Below are 18,852 nucleotides of genomic sequence, written 5' to 3'. Positions count from 1 at the left end.
ATTTGTCCTTCCCCTGCCCTTCCTCAAATTCAAAGAGCCGGTGTCCTATCAACACGTGAGGAGCTGTTTTTCTTTTACTTTTACAATTTGGCTTACTGTTTACAAATAATTGTACAGTATATCAATAGTCATATTGTATCATTAGGCTACTCGATATTTCAACTCACTGGATACGGAGGCGTTTAAGTTTAAGGACCAAATAACGAGTCTTCGCAAGATCCGGATGAGACGAGGATTGGTGCCGCATTTATTCCAACAGCAACGTGGGTCACGCGCCAGATATAGTTGAACTGGATCCCACATCGGAATATTTCTAGAATAAATCGTCAATTTCGTGGATTACAGGAATGCTGCTGTCTAAATTAAACTCATTCGCTCATATCTCCACCGTTGATATGCCGGCGAAAATCCAGCTTCAAGTTCACCAAGGTTAGATGACGCTTGTCTTGTAAATGGAGGTTCGCTATTAGCTAACGAGTAACATTATGCTACCAATACTGTATTTTCCATTTGACCTAATCTACAGTAACCGTTTCCCTTTCGGGTATTTCAATTATTTGTATTCACACATGTACCATTACACTAACTATGTGGAAAGGGTTGTATTAATCGTTTGTTCTTGTATATTTACAGGGAAAGAGAGGGAGCCTTTCGAGAAGCTTTACCAGGTCGGCTCTGTGCTGGGAAGTGGCGGTTTTGGGACGGTGTATTCTGGCACAAGAATTTCAGATGGAGCACTGGTTAGTATTTCTTACATTTTATTGTCAACAGTCGCATTATTTAAATATATCTTTTAAATACAAGTTTGCTAATCAATTAATATCTTTGCATATTTTCTCGTCTCTAATATCAGGTTTAATTGATCTGATCCTTTTTTCCCACACGCAGGTTGCTGTCAAACATGTGGCTAGGGATCGGGTCTCGGAGTGGGGAGAGCTGGTAAGGATGCTTTTGGTTGTGCATTTTAGTTTGAAGACATGTATAGTATGTTGTTGTCCAGGGGACTGTTGATCTGGCTCCATTCGTTCGTACATTAGGTCGTTTCGCGCGATATCTCAAGACAGCACTGGCACGATTTTAATGAAACGGGTGAATGATGCATATTGCCATAGAGATCTGGCATCATACAAAATTAAACTGTTTGACCCAAGGCGGGAGCTATAGTAATTAACAGAAATGTTGGTCACATGCCATATCACAATTGGCCCAGGGGAAACTGCATCATTCGTGGGGGACGACATGTCTATTATTGCCTTCCCACAATTGGCGGCAGAAATTAACCAGATTTCAATTTTATTTTCAGCCAAATGGCTCTCGTGTCCCCATGGAGATTCTACTCATGAAGAAAGTTGGGAATGGAGCTCGGGGCGTGATAAAGATGCTGGACTGGTACGAGCGACCTGACAGCTTTATTATTGTCATGGAACGGCCGGAGAAGGTCAAGGACCTTTTTGATTTCATCACTGAGAAAGGTGCTTTACCAGAGGAGCTGGCAAAGAACTTTTTCCGTCAGGTTCTTGAAGCCGTTCGACACTGCCACAACTGTGGGGTTGTACACAGGGACATCAAAGATGAAAACATCCTCATTGATCTTCAGACGGGCGAAATGAAGCTTATTGACTTCGGATCCGGGGCATTGCTCAAAGACACTGTTTACACCGACTTCGATGGTAAGCATCCTCGTTGATATACTGTTAATCATAGTCCGTTTTAGTGGTTAGCTGGATGTGTTGATTTTGGCGCCACCCTTTGGAGGGAAAGTGCATTTTTACAACTCAAAGTTTATAAACATTGTCACATGTCAGGCTCTCCTCCCACACATTCACTCTCACACATGCCTACTGTCACGCTCACTGGCACTTGACCTCAATAGAAGGCACGCAGTGATTATTTATCAATGTTTAATCCATATAATCACAGATTTATTAAATCAGTACTTAATGTATATTTTTTGTGTCCATTTTTGAAAGCGTTCTGGGCTACTATTTCTTCATAGAAATTGAGCACATCATTGAATTGAACCGTTATTGTTATTTCTCTATCAAAAGGCACTAGAGTGTACAGTCCACCTGAATGGATCAAATACCATCGGTACCATGGGCGGTCAGCAACTGTTTGGTCTTTGGGTGTCCTGCTGTATGACATGGTGTGTGGAGATATCCCCTTCGAGCAGGACGAGGAGATTGTACAAGGCCAGGTGCTCTTCAGACGAATCATCTCCACAGGTGAGCCCCAATACCTGGAACAAACCATCCTCAAACCTAATAAGCTACACCAGTGGAATATATTGCTCATGTATTAGTCATTGGGTGACCAGTCTAAGCACTGACTAACCATTATCCCCATTCTTCTTCCAGAGTGCCAGCAGTTGATCAAGTTGTGCCTGTCCCTGAGGCCTGCTGAGAGGCCATCGTTTGAGGACATCATCAATCACCCATGGATGCAGAGCACAGTGTCCTCAGCAGGGCAGAGCACAGAGATCAGACTGCACAGCATCAGTCATGAGCCTACTGCTTTCACCACCGTGGTGGCCCAATGACTGTATCACTGCACTGACAGAGACTAGTAGAACACAGAGGACTGATGTGGCTGTACACCAAAGACAATATGGACTATACAGAAGGAAGTTACATTTTATATAAATATCTCCCTCTTTCTCTTGTGGCCAGACCCCACCTGTTCACTCTCCTTTTGGACTTCATGAAAACCATACATCCTTAATGGCTACTTAATTGGACACTGTAATATCAAAAGCTATTCTCACCCCTACGAAGGACTTGCTCTGTAATATTGGCTGTGGTGTGAGAGTATGTACACCAGAAAGGACGAAGTCCATCCCTATTCATGTGATTTGTTCTGCTGAAGGCATGAACAAGTGGACAGTCTTTGTTACATAACTAGCTAGCTACCAACCAGCCATTGTACTCTGCCCTGCCTCACTGATGAGTGGGTGTCAGAGGAAGCAAAGAGGAGCAAATCGAAGTGCCTTTGGTGTGTCAGATTGTTGGGGACCCTGGAAATACTTGAATTTCATGAAGCCAACATATCACTTTTTTTTCTTTTACTTTACAAGGTTTTATCTCCTGCTTTCGTTTTATAGGACTAGATCAGTAAAGCCTTTGCCATTTTCCAATATCGACCGCAGCCAGAGAACCTCCTATAGTACACACAAACCTGTGCAAACAAAAACCGGAAGACTTACCTCACTTTCCTGCATCCACCTCTGAGCTTTTAACGCCTGTCTACACACAACTACCACTCACCCAGACGTGAATGCACACTGCAATGCAAAGCACCACACTAAAATACTAAATGCTTTTTTGTTCGAATAAACATGTCTGTGTCTTTCACCTCACAGGCTAGGAATAAGGCTATTGTGAATAATATTTGTGTGATTTTTCTCATTCGAGCTGTGTGGAATTATTTATTTATTTATAGAGAATTTCGGCTGTATATTTCATTCCACCGTTGTTGAAGGGCCCACAGATTATTTAAATGTATTTTGACCATATTTATGGCTTGAAATCTTCTGAGCAGATGTTTGTATGTGTATATATATGTCTGTGTGTAAATAACCTTCAAAGCACTTCCATTTTAATGTATGTTGAAAGTCTACTGATGGTAACTGTTTGTTATTTGTCTGCTGTTGATTTGGATGAATTGACAATGTTCTGAGTAAGCAAGTGTGTGTCATACATCAGCATTGTTTTCACCTCTTGTTGCATGATTGCGGCTTGGATTGTTTTGTTTTCATCCAAATTAGAATTGTAAATTATATTAACTATTTTTATACGATTTCAATAAATATTTTTTTAACCTTTGACTTTTGACACTTGTTTTACTTCAGGAGATAATGTCTACCATGAGCCTGGTATTTCAACTACAAACACAAGTGAAAAAATAGCTTAAAACCCAGTCATATTTCAGATGTGAATTAGATTGACATGAATGAATAACAAGATAAGTTGCCACCACTGCTCCACACCTGCTCAGAGTCCACATAGCTCAACTCTCTTTCGTGTGTAAGAAGTGGGGTGTAGACCATTACCATATATCAAAGTTGACAAGGACAAAAGCTGACGACATACGCACATCCAGGTGCTTTCTGGAGTTGAAGGTGAACCACACCTGTCATATATACATATATATATATATATATATATATACTCTCCCCAAAATTCACAAGAGCATGACGCCATGCAGGCCCATTGTGAGTACGGTAGTAATGGATCTCTGACAGAATATCTACCTTTGCAGACCATTTTATGAAACCCTGGGCGATCTCTCCCCACGTGTACTAGAGACTTGATTTTATTAATCTTTTGAAATCTATGGACAATATACCTGACCATTCTGTGTACTTTTGATGTTACCTGTCGATATACTAACATCCCCCATCAGGGCGGCCTAGAGTCCCTAAAGTTCTACCTCAATGAACGTCCCCCTAATGCTCTACCCAGCACCAATTGTATTGTGGACTTGGCTGAACTGGTACTAACCTCCAACTATTTTCTCTTCAGAGGAGACTTTTTCTTCCAGACCATAGGTGGTACTGAATCCAGACCTCAACCCATTTCTCTCCTATCCTAATTCTGAGATAATTGGATGACATTTTCGTGATCTATAAAGGGACCCAGGAAGAACTCTTGGATGTGATGGTTATTAAGCTCCCTCTACAAATCTCTATAGGAAACCCACGTACAGGAACACCCTCCTTAGAGGTGACAGCTTTGATCCACGTCCTGTAAGTCAATTCAGCCGCATCAGAAGAATATGTGGCTCTGATGCTTCTTACTAGAAACAGATCTCACACAAAGGTTTAAGGAAAGAGGGTAAAAAGATAATTGGGTAAAACATGCCAATGATCATTTTGAAGGACTAACACATTTGGAAAAACTTCAACCAAAAGTCAAAGAAAAAGCAGAACATGTCCCATCATGCTTCACCCAATACTCACCATTAGAGAAGGCATTTATCAGGAAGCATTGGTACATTATTGATACTGACCCACAATTGAAACTCCTCTTTAAATATCCCCACATATGGTCGTTAAAAGACCACAAACCATGAGAGACATTGTGGTCAAATCTGATTATCCACCAGAGAAAAGGGAAACTTTCTTGGAGAAGGTTCCAGAGGGTAATTATAAATGTGGCCAGTGTGCTCAATGCAGTTTCACGTACAAATGTGTGGCCTGATTACCTGCATGTCCACCAATGTTGTTTACATGTTGAAATGTCATTGTGGTATGTCTTACATAGGGAAAACCTGTAGAGGCTTTAAGACCCGGATCAGTGTGCATCGCAGAAATATATGGACAGGTGAGAACAAATCTGGTCGCTGCTCATTTTGCACAAGCTGGACATCCTATTAGCTCTCTGAGATACATTGGAATAGAAATGGTCAAGATGTCACGCAGGGGAGGGGACGTTGAAAGGAAACTTCTTCAAATGGAATCTTTCTGGCTCCACACTGTCTCCTCTTGACCTTAACGAGGAGTTAAACTTAAAACCGTTTTTATAGTTTAAAAATGTAAAAATGATTGTGTTTTTTATCCTAATTTCTACATACTATTTTCTACATTGTGGAATAATAGCGAAGACATCAAAACTATGAAATAACACTTATGGAATCATGTAGTAACCAAAAAAAGTGTTAAAAAGATCTAAACATATTTTATATTTGAGATTCTTCAAAGTAGTCACCCTTTGCCTTGATGACAGCTTTGCACACGCTTGGCATTCTCTCAACCAGCTTCATGAGGTAGTCACCTGGAATACACTTTAATTAACAGGTGTGCCTTCTTAAAAGTTAATTTGTGGAATTTCTTTCCTTTTTAATGTGTTTGAGTCAATCAGTTGTGTTGTGACAAGGTAGGGGTGGTATACAGAAGGTAACCCTACTTGGTAAAAGACCAAGTCCATATTATGGCAATAACAGCTCAAATAAGCAAAGAGAAACAACAGTCCTGTAAGACATGAAGGCCAGTCAATACGGAAAATGTACAGAACTTTGAAAGTTCCTTCAAGTACAGTCGCAAAAACCATCAAGCGCTATGATGAAACTGGCTCTCATGAGGACCGCCACAGGAATGGAAGACCCAGAGTTAACTCTGCTGTGGAGTTCATTAGAGTTACCAGCCTCAGAAATTACAGCCCAAATAAACTCTTCACAGATTTCAAGTAACAGACACATCTCAACAACAACTGCATTATGTAGTATGTAATTGCATTATGTAGTAATCTATGTGTAATCTATCCTGTTTGTGTGTTTATGTAATTCTGTGTGATTATTTAGTTAGTTAGTAAATAAATAATTCAGCCAATTTGTGTATTGCTGATTCATCATGGAGACTAGGGTTTATGCAGATTCATAGGATTATGCGACATTCAGAATGAGACTGATATGTGGTAAAAATACATTAATAAGTGACTGTTATCTATAGAGATTAATATATTTTATAAGAGTTTAATTCGGGAGATAGTAACTTGTTAAATAAGTTTTTCCATGGTGTTCCAGATTACTACTTAATTAATTGTTATATGAGTAATTTAATTGCATAATAATTGAACGCGGCATGTAATTATTTTAAAAATAACAGTCAAACACATTAATGATAGTCAAGGAACGACACCATCCCATATGGTTTGGGCTTGGTGGGACTATCAATGACCCAACACACCTCCAGGCTGTGTAAGGGCTATTTTACAAAGAAGGAGAGTGATGGAGAGCTGCATCAGATGACCTGGCCTCCACAATCCCCCGACCTCAACCAAATTGAGATGGTTTGGGATGAGTCGGACCGCAGAGTGAAGGAAAAGCAGCCAACAGGTGCTCATCATATGTGGGAACTCCTTCAAGACTGTTGGAAAAGCATTCCAGTTGAAGCTGGTTGAGAGAATGCCAAGAGTGTGCAAAGCTGTCATCAAGGAAAAGGGTGGCTATTTGAAGAATCTCAAATATGAAATATATGTTTAACACTTTTTTGGTTACTACATGATTACATATGTGTTATTTCATAGTTTTGATGTCTTCACTATTATTCTACAATGTATAAATTTGTAAAAATAAAGAAAAACCATTGAATGAGTAGGTGTTCTAAAACTTTTGACTGGTAGTGTATATTACTGTAAATATTGATCACATTCCTTGTGTATGATCATATATTTTGATACATTGAATGTTAATATTGTGAACCTATGTTATATGTTTTTACCTCCTGTTTCAGGAAGTGATGTCACTGAGTACCGCCCCTATATATAGGACCTTTCACCCCCACCTGGGATATGGATGCCTGATAAAGACCTAAGGGTCGAAACGTTGTTATAAATAAAATAAAATGGGAGCATAAGCAGTAGTGTGCAAAGTTGACAAGGATACATGGTTCAGATTTCATTAGTCTGTTTATAAGTCAAGCTAAAAAACTTTGATGTATGTTCTTAAGGGTTTATCTAGAAAGCAGGTTACGTTTAATAAAAGGCGATTATACCGCGGGGGTCCTGGCCTCAGTCTGAAAATCTGTTATCAGAACTTTACTAACATCATCTCAGAAGGCAAAGTAGATGCATTTATGAAGGTATAGATGTCCATATCTGTAGCGTTTGCATTTTGTATTTCAGTAGAGACAACATAGAGGTAGACAATTTTGTCACAAATTTTGGCTGTTTGTTTAGTAAGTATTCAAATACACCTACGTAGCCAGGCATGCCCTCATCTTAATTCCTTGAGCAGAGATGGCCCAGCATGTGGTCTTCTGCCCTGCCCCCTCTCCAGGCCCCAGCTTTGCCAACCTGGCCCCTCCTCTCTCCCCATGGGGGTCACGCTCCCCAAGCCTCTGTAATCCTCTGCCTATCCTTGCTCACTATACCTGATTGGCTTATGCATGCTTCAGTATATGTCCAAAGCCCAGCTAGAGGACCTGTATGACCATGTGGGCTGGGTATTACTGTAAACGCACACTGTATTGTGGTTTCTAAGCCATTGCACTTTGGTTTATCTCACTGACATATTACTCAACACTTGTCTAACCCTCTATCTGTATGCATCCTCTACCTGGAAAACATTTGCCTGTAGTAGAGACATCATCAAAACCACAGAGCATTTCCTTTAGATGGCATAGTTATGCAAGTTCTGAGAATCTGGGGGTGTACTACAATTGACATGTGGGTGGCTGCTTTGAATATTAACATCATACAGCAAGGCAATGTATTTTTAACTCCAACAAAGTCCATAATGTCAAATATGATACACAAGTGGAATCTCTGCCATGAAACTTTTCATCTTGCCACCATTTTTGTTTTGCCCCATAAAGTGCTACTGTCTGCCTTGTGATGGGACTGATAGGACTCAGTCAATGAAGTAGCCTACTCATTCCCTGAACTGAGGAAGGGAAAATCATGCAAACCTGTTTTACAATGAGAGTCAAATAAGGGTGTTGCATTTGCATGGATGGAGAATCGATGACTCATTCACTCCTCACCTATGGAGCTCCTTTGAATGGGGAAAATATACATTTTGGATTGAGTCATCACAATAGCAGGACAAAGCCAATCTACAGTGAGGAACTGTTTTAGAATAAAATAACCCAATTTTCTCTCAGGTTGATTATTTCTGTAAGTATATACTGTGCAATGTAAACTTATCCAAAATATGTTAACTCAATTATCATTGTACCATATTCATACATACAGTGCATTTAGAAAGTATTCAGACCCCTTGACTTTTTCCACATTGTGTTACAGTCTTATTCTAAAATGGATTAAATCGTTTTTGTTTCTTCAATCTACACACAATACCTCATAATGTACAGCTATTTTCAGGTCTCTCCAGAGATGTTCGATCGGGTTCAAGTCCGGACTCTGGTTGGGCCACTCAAGGACATTCAGAGACTTGTTCCGAAGCCACTCCTGCATTGTCTTGGCTGTGTGCTTAGGGTCGTTGTCCTGTTGGAAGGTTAACCTTCGCCCCAGTCAGGTCCTGAGCCCTCTGAAGCAGGTTTTCATCAAGGATCTCTCTGTACTTTGCTCTGTTCATCTTTCCCTCAAATCTGACTAGTCTCCCAGTCTCTGCCGCTGAAACACATCCCCACAGCATGATGCTGCCACCACCATGCTTCACCGTAGAGATGGTGACAGGTTTCTTCCAGATGAGACACTTGGCATTCAGGCCAAAGAGTTCAATCTTGGTTTAATCAGACCAGAAAATCTTGTTTTTCATGGTCTGAGAGTCTTTAGGTGCCTTTTGGCAAACTCCAGTGGGCTGTCATGTACCTTTTACTGAGGAGTGGCTTCCATCTGGCAACTCTACCATAAAGGCCTGATTGGTGGAGGGCTGCAGAGATGGTTGTCCTTCTGGAAGGTTCTCCCATTTCCACAGAGGAACTATGGAGCTCTGTCAGAGTGACCATTGGGTTATTGGTCACCTCCCTGACCAAGGCCCTTCTCCCATAATTGCTCAGTTTGGCCGGGCGGCCAGCACTATGAAGAGTCTTGGTGGTTCCAAACTTCTTCCATTTAAGAACGATGGAGCCCACTGTGTTCTTGGGGACCTTAAGTGCTGCAGACATTTTTTTGGTACCCTTCCCCAGATCTGTAGCTCAACAAAATCCTGTCTCTGAGCTCTATGAACAATTCCTTCGACCTCACGGCTTGGTTTTTGCTCTGACATGCACTGTCAACTGTGGATCCTTATAGAGACAGGTGTGTGCCTTTTCCAATCATGTCCAATCAATTTGTAGAAACATCTCAAGGAGGATCCATGGAAACAGGATGCACCTGAGCACCCGAGTCTCATAGCAAAGGCTTTGAGCACTTACAGTTGAAGTCGGAAGATTACATACAGTTAGGTTAGCCAAGGAAGTGAAGGTAACCTAACTAAATGATTACCGCCCCGTGGCACTCATGTCGGTAGCCATGAAGTGCTTTGAAAGGCTGGTCATGGTTCACATCAACAGCATCTTCCCAGATACCCTAGACCCACTCTATTTCGCATACCACTCCAACAGATCCACAGATGACGCAATCTCAATATCACTCCACACTGCCCTTTCAAACCTGTGCAAAAGGAACACCTACAGCTGATGTCGGAAGTTAACATACACTTAGGTTGGAGTCATTAAAACTCGTTTTTCAACCACTCCACAAATTTCTTGTTAACAAACCATAGTTTTGTCAAGTCGGTTAGGACATCTACTTTGTGCATGACACAAGTAATTTTTCCAACAATTGTTTACAGACATATTATTTCACTTATAATTCACTGTATCACAATTCCAGTGGATCAGAAGTTTACATACACTAAGTTGACTGTGCCTTTAAACAGCTTGGAAGACTCCAGAAAATGATGTCATGGCTTTAGAAGCTTCTGATAGGCTAATTGACATAATTTGAGTCAATTGGAGGTGTACCTGTGGATGTATTTTAAGGCCTACCTTCATATTAAGTGCCTCTTTGCTTACATCATGGGAAAATCCAAAGAAATCAGCCAAGACCTCCGGAAAATAATTTTAGACCTCCACAAGTCTGGTTCATCCTTGGGAGCAATTTCCAAACGCCTGAAGGTACCACGTTCATCTGTACAAACAATAGTACGCAAGTATCAACACCATGGGACCATGCAGCCATCATACCGCTCAGGAAGGAGATGCGTTCTGTCTCCTAGAGATGAACGTGCTTTGGTGCGAAAAATACAAATCAATCTTAGAACAACAGCAAAGGACCTTGTGAAGATGCTGGAGGAAACCGGTACAAAATAATCTATATCTACAGTAAAACAAGTCATATATCGACGTAACCTGAAAGGCCGCTCAGCAAGGAAGAAGCCACTGCTCCTAAACTGCCATAAAAAAAACAGACTACTGTTTGCAACTGCACATGGGGACAAAGATCGTACTTTTGGAGAAATGTCCTCTGGTCTGCTGAAACAAAAATAGAACTCTTTGGCCATAATGACCATTGTTATGTTTGGAGGAAAAAGGGGGACGCTTGCAAGCCGAAGAACACCATCCCAACCATGAAGCACGGGGGTGGCAGTATCATATTGTGGGTGTGCTTTGCTGCAGGTGGGACTGGTGCACTTCACAAAATAGATGGCATCATGAGGCAAGACAATTATGTGGATATATTGAAGCAACATCTCAAGACATCAGTCAGGAAGTTGATGCTTGGTCGCAAATGGGTCTTCCAAATGGACATTGACCCCAAGCATACTTCCAAAGTTGTGGCAAAATGGCTTAAGGACAACAAAGTCAAGGTATTAGAGTGGCCATCACAAAGACCTGACCTCAATCCTAAAGAAAATTTGTGGGCAGAACTGAATAAGTGTGTGCGAGCCAGGAGGCCTACAAACCTAACTCAGTTACACCAGCTCTGTCAGGAGGAATGGGCCAAAATTCACCCAACTTATTGTGGGAAGCTTGTGGAAGGCTACCCGAAACGTTTGACCCAAGTTAAACAATTTAAAGGCAATGCTACCAAATACTAATTGAGTGTACGTAAACGTCTGACCCACTGGGAATGTGATGAAAGAAATAAAATCTGAAATAAATCATTCTCTCTACTATTATTCTGACATTTCACATTCTTAAAATAAAGTGGTGATCCTAACTGTCCTAAAACAGGATTTTTTACTTGGATTAAATGTCAGGAATTGTGAAAAACGGAGATTAAATGTATTAGGCTAAGTTGTATGTAAACTTCTGACTTCAACTGTATTTAAATAATGTATTTCAGTTTGCATTTTTTTTCTTCTAAAACCTTTTTTGGCTTTGTCATTATGGGGTATTGTGTGTAGGTTGATGAATATATATATTTTTTAAATCAATTTTAGGATAAAGCAGTAACGTAACGAAATGTCTGAATGCACTGTATGTCATCCGTGGCTTATTTTCCTGCTCCTCTACTTGAGTGTGCTGAATCACTGAAATTATCTTCCTGTCAAGTTTTGTATCCCCTCGGGCTTGTGTGGCGATCTTTGTGGGCTATATACTCAGCCTTGTCTCAGGGTGGTAAGTTAGTGTCCTGTTGATATACATTTGGTGGTGTGGGGGCTGTGCTTTGGCCAATTGGGTGGGGTTATATCCTGCCTCTTTGGCCCTGTCTAGGGGTATCTTTGGATGGGACCACAGTGTTCCCCGACCCCCCCTGTCTCAGTCCCCAGTATCTATGCCGCAATAGTTTATGCCCCGGTGGGCTAGGGCCAGTCTGACCGCTCTGGTGTATTGTGTGACCTCAATTTCTCCTGTCCTACCTGTGGTACTGTGTGATCTTAGGCATGCTCCCTCTAATTCTCTTCTGTCTCCCTCTTTCTCTCTGCCCCCCCCACCCCCCCCCCCCCCCCCCCACCCCCACCGGGTCGTGCTGCTGATCCAGTTCTGCTGTTCTGCCTGCGGCTGTGGAACCCTGACCTGTTACACCAGACGCTCTACCTTGTCTCGGACCTGCTGCTTCGACTCTCTCTTTCTCTCTCGCTCTCTCTCGCTCTCTCTCTCTCTCTCTCGCTCTCTCGGAAAATGCATGCGTTAATAGTGTTGTGTTAACAGTATTGCTCATCTTAAATGTATCTGTACAACTCTGACCATTGTTTATGGCTGATTATTTGCAGCTACTACAGGAGGTTGGTGGCACCTTAATTAAGGAGAATGGGCTCGTGGAAATGGCTGGAGCGGAATTGGTGGAATGGTATCAAATACATCCATTCCATTCACTCGTTTCCAGCCATTATTATGAGCCGTCCTCCTCTCAGCAGCCTCCACTGCCTTCTACATGCTCATTCCTGTATACCACTCCCTGCAAAACAGTTATTGGGAAACAGAGAGAAACTCCAGCTGTTGCAGGAACTCCCCCCTCCCAAATCTTTCTCAAGAACTTCTTCTGAAGAACTGAAGAAACACGCATATATACCATATTTCCAAACACAGGCAACGATCCAAAATTGATAGTCATAATATGGCCTGACGAGTCCTGGCTGTCCATTGTTTTGGACATCATACACAACATGAACACCCCTGTATAATTAGCTGCTTAACATTTACTTTAAGGGATGTGCTTTCACAAGGTATGTTTTGTATGCTGCCCAAAACATTTGTTTTTCTCTCTCTCTCTCTCTCTCTCACACACACACACACACACACACACACACACACACACACACACACACACACACACACACACACACACACACACACACACACACACACACACACACACACACACACACACACACACACACACACACACACACACACACACACACACACACACACACACACACACACACCGCACTGAGGGAGTGGAAGTCATTCCGTTGGAGCACAGTGCTCTGTAAGGTCAGTGTGATCCGTCTCTCCCTGAATAGCAGGGTGTTCTACTAGTCAGCGATCCTGGTCCTCATCACTGCCTGCGTGTGTGGCCTGGATCTTAAATACCCCCTGCAAAGCGTCTGATCTTAAAAAAACATTCAAAACTGTTTCCCACCATAAGCGTATCAAATGCTGTGATTTTTATTTGGCTCACATCTCATGCTTTACTCTTCTCTGTGAAAGTTAGATATAATCAACTGCACCGCAGATTTTCTAGCTGCATTTGTTCAAGGCAAGGCAGTTGTTCTCACATTTTTGTGAATGAGTCAGACAGACTAATTGGAGAGGGCGGACAGCTATCCCAGCTATCCACCCCAGCACTTTCACATCTGTGACGGATCCAACGGTTGGCCAGCCAGCCGCCCTCCTACTGCAACAAGCCAGTACATGGGAGAGCTGCCTGAGAGGAAGGCTGGCTATAGTGTGGGAGATGACTAAGTCAATGTTTTCCTACAGCATGCCTCAGGGGTTTCCAAGGCAGGAATGAAACGTCTCAGGGTGACCCTGATTCCTTGGGGCTGGCTCTACCTGCAGTGTCCCCATCTCCGCCTGCTGGGAGTGCTGCATTCCTGCTGCCTGACTCACAGATCCACACATTGTGTTGGCCAGATTGGCTATTAAGGGAAAGGTCAGCTTTCTCTCTCAAGCAAACAGGCAAACAGGATGACATGGAGCACAGGGCAGAGGGGAGGGCGTGGTGACCAGACCACAAGCAGATTCCTGTCACTCCCCTTCTGAGGCAGACACACATCCATAGTCTGAACGGCAACTGTCAGCATGAGCCTGTCGACTCACCGCTTGGACTCGCCCATTTGTAAATAACAATGTTTATACACAAGTGGAGATGTTTTTGACGGGTTGTCTTGTCTTTTAGATCTTTGTTTATGCACAATTGCTTTGGAAAACTCACTGAGGGCTCTATTCAATCCGTATCATAGAAGTTCAGAGTTACAGTATGATTGAAATTTAAAGGTAATGTTCTCGCTTTAGCGGAGACCATGTTCACGGTAAAGGCTGCATATGCCGGCTCAATGACCGGAAATGACCTTTACATTTCTATTGCGCAATCTGTAGCACTTCAGCAATACAGATTGAATAGAGTCCTGAGAGAGCTTTCAGAGTTTTGTATGACAGTGAACTCCTAAGCTGTATGAGCATGACGTTTAGAACGGCTTTTGGTGGCATGCTGGACACATCAGCAAAACACCATATTGAACTCTAGAATAGTCTTTGTTGGAAGGAAGGCCTGCTGGGGCTGGATTCAATCCGTATCGTGGAAGATCCGCATTAAAATGTAAAGGTCATTTCATATTGAGCCGACATGCGCATCATTTACCGTGAACCCAGTCTTTGCCAACGTGGGAACATTGCTTTTAAATGTGTATCGAGCCATAACGTGGATCTTCCGCCATAGTTCTGCAATACGGATTGAATCCAGCCACTACTACACACAGAAACAAATATGGATATCAAATCCAACTTTACTGTGCTACAACCAGAGGACACCAGTGGGAGGAGCTATATGAGGACGGGCTTATTGTAATGGCTGGAATGGAATCAATGGAATGGTATTAACCACATCAAACACATGAACACATTTTGTTCGACTCCGTTCTATTGATCCCATTCCAGCCATTACAATGAGCCTGTACTCCTGTAGCTCCTCCTACCAGCTTCCTCTGGCTACAATTGTTTAAGGCATTCTACCTCACTGTTCTCTCTTCCTCTCTCTCTGTTGAAATATTTGTCATAGTCATCCCCATAACCACACCCCCATGCATTCCCATCAACCCCTCCCACTAATTTCCCGTAAACTAGTGCATCACTCACTTCCTCATTCCTGTGAGAGTAGTTGAGGAGATGCTGATGTGTCAATACTTGTTTCTGCTTGTTGTTGTCCATTTGTGGCTTTCACAGTCAAGCTAACATGTACTTTGTCATACAATTACATGGCTATTTATGATAGGTACCATGTATGCAATGTCTTCCGTGTATGCAAAGTCTACCATGCATGCAAAGTCTTCCAAGGAATGTGCCTCTGTAACTGCATTCTTAGGCTTTTTGAGAGTTTCATTCAAGTATTTTATTACTCATTAAGATAGTGGAAGAGGAAGTTGGGGTTAGGAAAGTTCCAATTTACAATAATGAGGAACTTAAAAGTTGACAGGAATTAAACCTTGACTCGTGTGGCTGTAACACATTTGTTCCTCTGAGGCTACAGCCTACCTCCAGTACACATTCAGGTCAATGGTAGTGTGATGGGCCGGATGGGTTCCTGTCTGTCTTCTGCCTGCATGTCTTTCTCCTTTCAGCCAGCCGCTCCAGTCGTTAGGACAGGATGTTATCACACTGTGATGACAGAGAAAAAGGAGTGAAGCACGCTAGCACAGACCTTTGTCTCCAGGGGATGCAAACATATTATCTGCACTTAACAGATCTACTCTAAAGGTCCTCTGCCAAATCACTGGCATGAACACGTGGACAGGGAAATGTGCTAGTGTCAGGGGGAAAACACACAATAAAGGGAGATAACATAGTAACAGCGCTTTGAAGCTAAAGAAAAAGAGGGATCCAAATCCCCTGGTGTTCTAGTTGCTCTGTTGTCTGTGCTGGACTTTACACCCATGACAGAGCCCTGTGTGTAGACTGTGGGGGAGGTTCCCTGAAGTGTTCTTTATTGACATGCTGACAACTGGCATTACTGACAAGACTGGTGGCATGTCTTCAAAAATCAAACAACATATTAGGAAACACTAACATTCCCAATATGCATTTGTTTTCAGGAAAGGGAGTAAACTGGACATATCGGTAAATACAAACGGCTGATTCTGATTCAGCCCATTGCAACACATCATCCTAAACTCCACTTCCAATTTTTATGTGTGTAACGTGTATGCTCCTCTCAAACTTCTCACAAACTCTTGACAGAACTTTTTTCTATTTAAAAATGTAATTAAATGCACAGTAACACAGTGAAAATACATTGTCAATTGTCGGCTACTGTTCACTCACGATTCTAACTGTCTGTTTGTATAGTTCCCTCTATTCTGTAGTGTAACCAAGTGTAGTGACCACTCTATCCTATGGCTGAAGGAGGAGTGTTTCTGAGGGCAGCTGCTCGGCCTCCATCTGGTCTTCCCTCAGGTTGGGAAGCTGCTTGTGATGCCCAAGGACGGCAGCCACTGGACTGGGATGAGGAGCATGGTGGAGGAGCTTGGAGGGGACACAGGGTGGTGGTGATTTCAGGGGTAGCAGCAGGGTGCCTTCGCAGCACTATATCACCCTGACCTCCCTATGTGGCATTACTACCAAACCCTGACAGTGCTTAGGGACTACATCCAGCATGCCTGTAACATTCCTCCTATATAACAAGAAACTGATGCAAACCCTGACTGATCCCTTTTAACCTGTTGGTGTCATCGTTGGAGACTCTCTCTTTATCCATAACTGCCCCCTGTGTGGTGTAGAGTTTGAGGCCAGCCAGTGCCCATTCCCTGCCTCCTATGTCCCCTCACACTACACAGACCACATGACCTTGAGACAGAGGAGTGCCAACTTCCTGTTGGCCCTGCTTGAGCCCCTGTCTTGCAGATACCTGTACTCAGGAGTCAATCCCATCGCCTCAGATGTCCTACAGAGGGAGACGACTGGTCCACAGCTGATGAGCAAGACATCAATTTGGCTCATGTGCTTTGATTTCTCACCGCCAGCTGAGAAAGCTCAACAGTTCTTTGATGTCTTCCGGCAGGTTCTTCAACGAGTTGTGTGGAGATACATTGGAGCTGTGCCTGAAAATCCTCCAGAGAATGTCAAGGTGATAAGCTGGCTCCCCCAGAACGATCTATTGGGCCATCCCACCGTCAAGGCCTTAATCACACATGGAGTGATCCATGGGATCCACGAGGGGATCTGCAACGGTGTGCCCATAGTGATGATGCCCTTGTTTGGTGACCAGTGTGACAACGTGCAGCGCATGGCAGCACAAGGCGTGGGAAAAGTCCTCAGTATTAATGATGTGACCTCAGACAAAATTCTGAAGGCCCTTAATAAGATAATCAATGACAAAACGTACAAGAAGAAGATTACAAAGCTTTGGGCCGTGCATAAGGACTGTCCTGTTAATCCCTTTTACCTGGCGATCTTCTGGACTGAGTATATTAAGAGGCACAAAGGAGCAGGTCATGTGACGGCAGCAGCCCATGAGTTGAACTGGATTCAGTACCATTGCCTGGATCTCTTCACCTTGCTCATCATCTTAGTTATAACTGTTGTCATGGCAACGGTCAAACCCTCAGATTCTGTTTTCACCATTGCTGCTTTAAGAGTAATCAGTAAATGCACTGTAGCCTAGTAGGGTTTTCTCTAAGGTGTGTAAATAAAATAACATAGGTAGGTTAATTGAAAGTAACACCTGACAGAGGTTTTCCAAAAACACACTTTATTTTCAAAAGAGGGTGTAGAATAAAAGATTAAGTGATTCGTAGTAAACACATTTGATTTGACAGTTTATTTTTACAGTCTATGGACAAAACAGAGTGGTGTAGGGATTGCAGCAGGAAAGTGAGTCAGGCAGGGAAGCTACTCCGAGTCCTGTCTCAGTGCTGTTGTCCTTCCCTGTCCTCCCATGCAGAGCTGGCGCACTGTGACCCACTTCCACCTGTCATGACCCACTTCCTGTCATTCCTTCCTGACCTGGCGCCTCTGTCTGCAGTCTCTGCCACTCTCACCACAGTGCCCTGCTATCTGGGCCACTTGTGTAACCAGCTTGTTAACTCCAATCGTTTGCTTTTAGTCCGTGATCAGAGTTGAAGGCTAATCCACTACAACCATTCACTCAAGCGTTCTCAACTACCTTTGCCAATAATTTGTCCAAGAATGTGAGCACACTGGCAAGGAAACAAACAGTGGAGTCATTCATGGAGAAAATAGGTACAATTCTTTGTCAGCTTTTGGGAGTCATGCGGAGCTATTTCTGAGAAAGGAAACCTATGACTAAACTGTCTGCTTAGTGATCACTGGAATAATACATATACTGACCCCTAGAGCAACTTTTGTCGGGAACAAGCACAGTTCATTTTCCACTGCTGCAGTCCAGGAAGTAAAGTGGAATACAGCCAGAGCCTTGCGGGAAATGCAGCCCATTGAGAGTGACCTGTGTGTCCGTCTGTTTGATGACCCAACTCCTGGAATGTGTGGCACCGAGAGAACAATAACAAAGAGCTCTGATGACAGCAGGATAAAACACACAGGCAGAGTAGACAACAGCACTGCCAGGGACAGAGAGGGCGAGATAACATCCAGGTCAAACTGGCTGTTGTGTGTGTTTGTTCTTAAAGGATAGTCAATCTGGCCCCATTGTCTCCTCAGAGAGTTGGTAGATCATGAACAAAGACTGGAATGGCTAAACATAGGCATAGACTACCTTATAAGGATCAGTATTGAGACCATACATGAGTATTTCGATGGCTAATACAACAGTTGCATATCTCAAGTAT

At 42.8% G+C, this 18,852-nt stretch overlaps 2 protein-coding genes across 2 annotated transcripts; both read left to right on the top strand.

Moving 5' to 3' along the window:
- The first annotated feature begins 15 nt into the window (after nucleotides 1–15).
- On the top strand, nucleotides 16–3,821 carry LOC129830097 (serine/threonine-protein kinase pim-1-like). The gene is made up of 6 exons (XM_055892323.1): nucleotides 16–429; nucleotides 634–740; nucleotides 889–939; nucleotides 1,304–1,670; nucleotides 2,049–2,225; nucleotides 2,358–3,821. Exons 1-6 carry the CDS (start codon nucleotides 348–350, stop codon nucleotides 2,537–2,539), a joined length of 966 nt encoding a protein of 321 aa, XP_055748298.1. The 5' UTR covers nucleotides 16–347; the 3' UTR covers nucleotides 2,540–3,821.
- A 3,912-nt stretch (nucleotides 3,822–7,733) lies between these two features.
- On the top strand, nucleotides 7,734–18,023 carry LOC129829307 (UDP-glucuronosyltransferase 1A1-like). The gene is made up of 3 exons (XM_055890986.1): nucleotides 7,734–7,836; nucleotides 16,786–17,681; nucleotides 17,988–18,023. Exons 1-3 carry the CDS (start codon nucleotides 7,734–7,736, stop codon nucleotides 18,021–18,023), a joined length of 1,035 nt encoding a protein of 344 aa, XP_055746961.1.
- The last annotated feature ends 829 nt before the right edge of the window (nucleotides 18,024–18,852 follow it).

Source organism: Salvelinus fontinalis, chromosome 31 (assembly GCF_029448725.1).
Source record: "Salvelinus fontinalis isolate EN_2023a chromosome 31, ASM2944872v1, whole genome shotgun sequence".
In the NCBI taxonomy this organism is placed as follows: domain Eukaryota; kingdom Metazoa; phylum Chordata; class Actinopteri; order Salmoniformes; family Salmonidae; genus Salvelinus; species Salvelinus fontinalis.
This window is presented reverse-complemented; position numbering and strand designations above follow the sequence as displayed.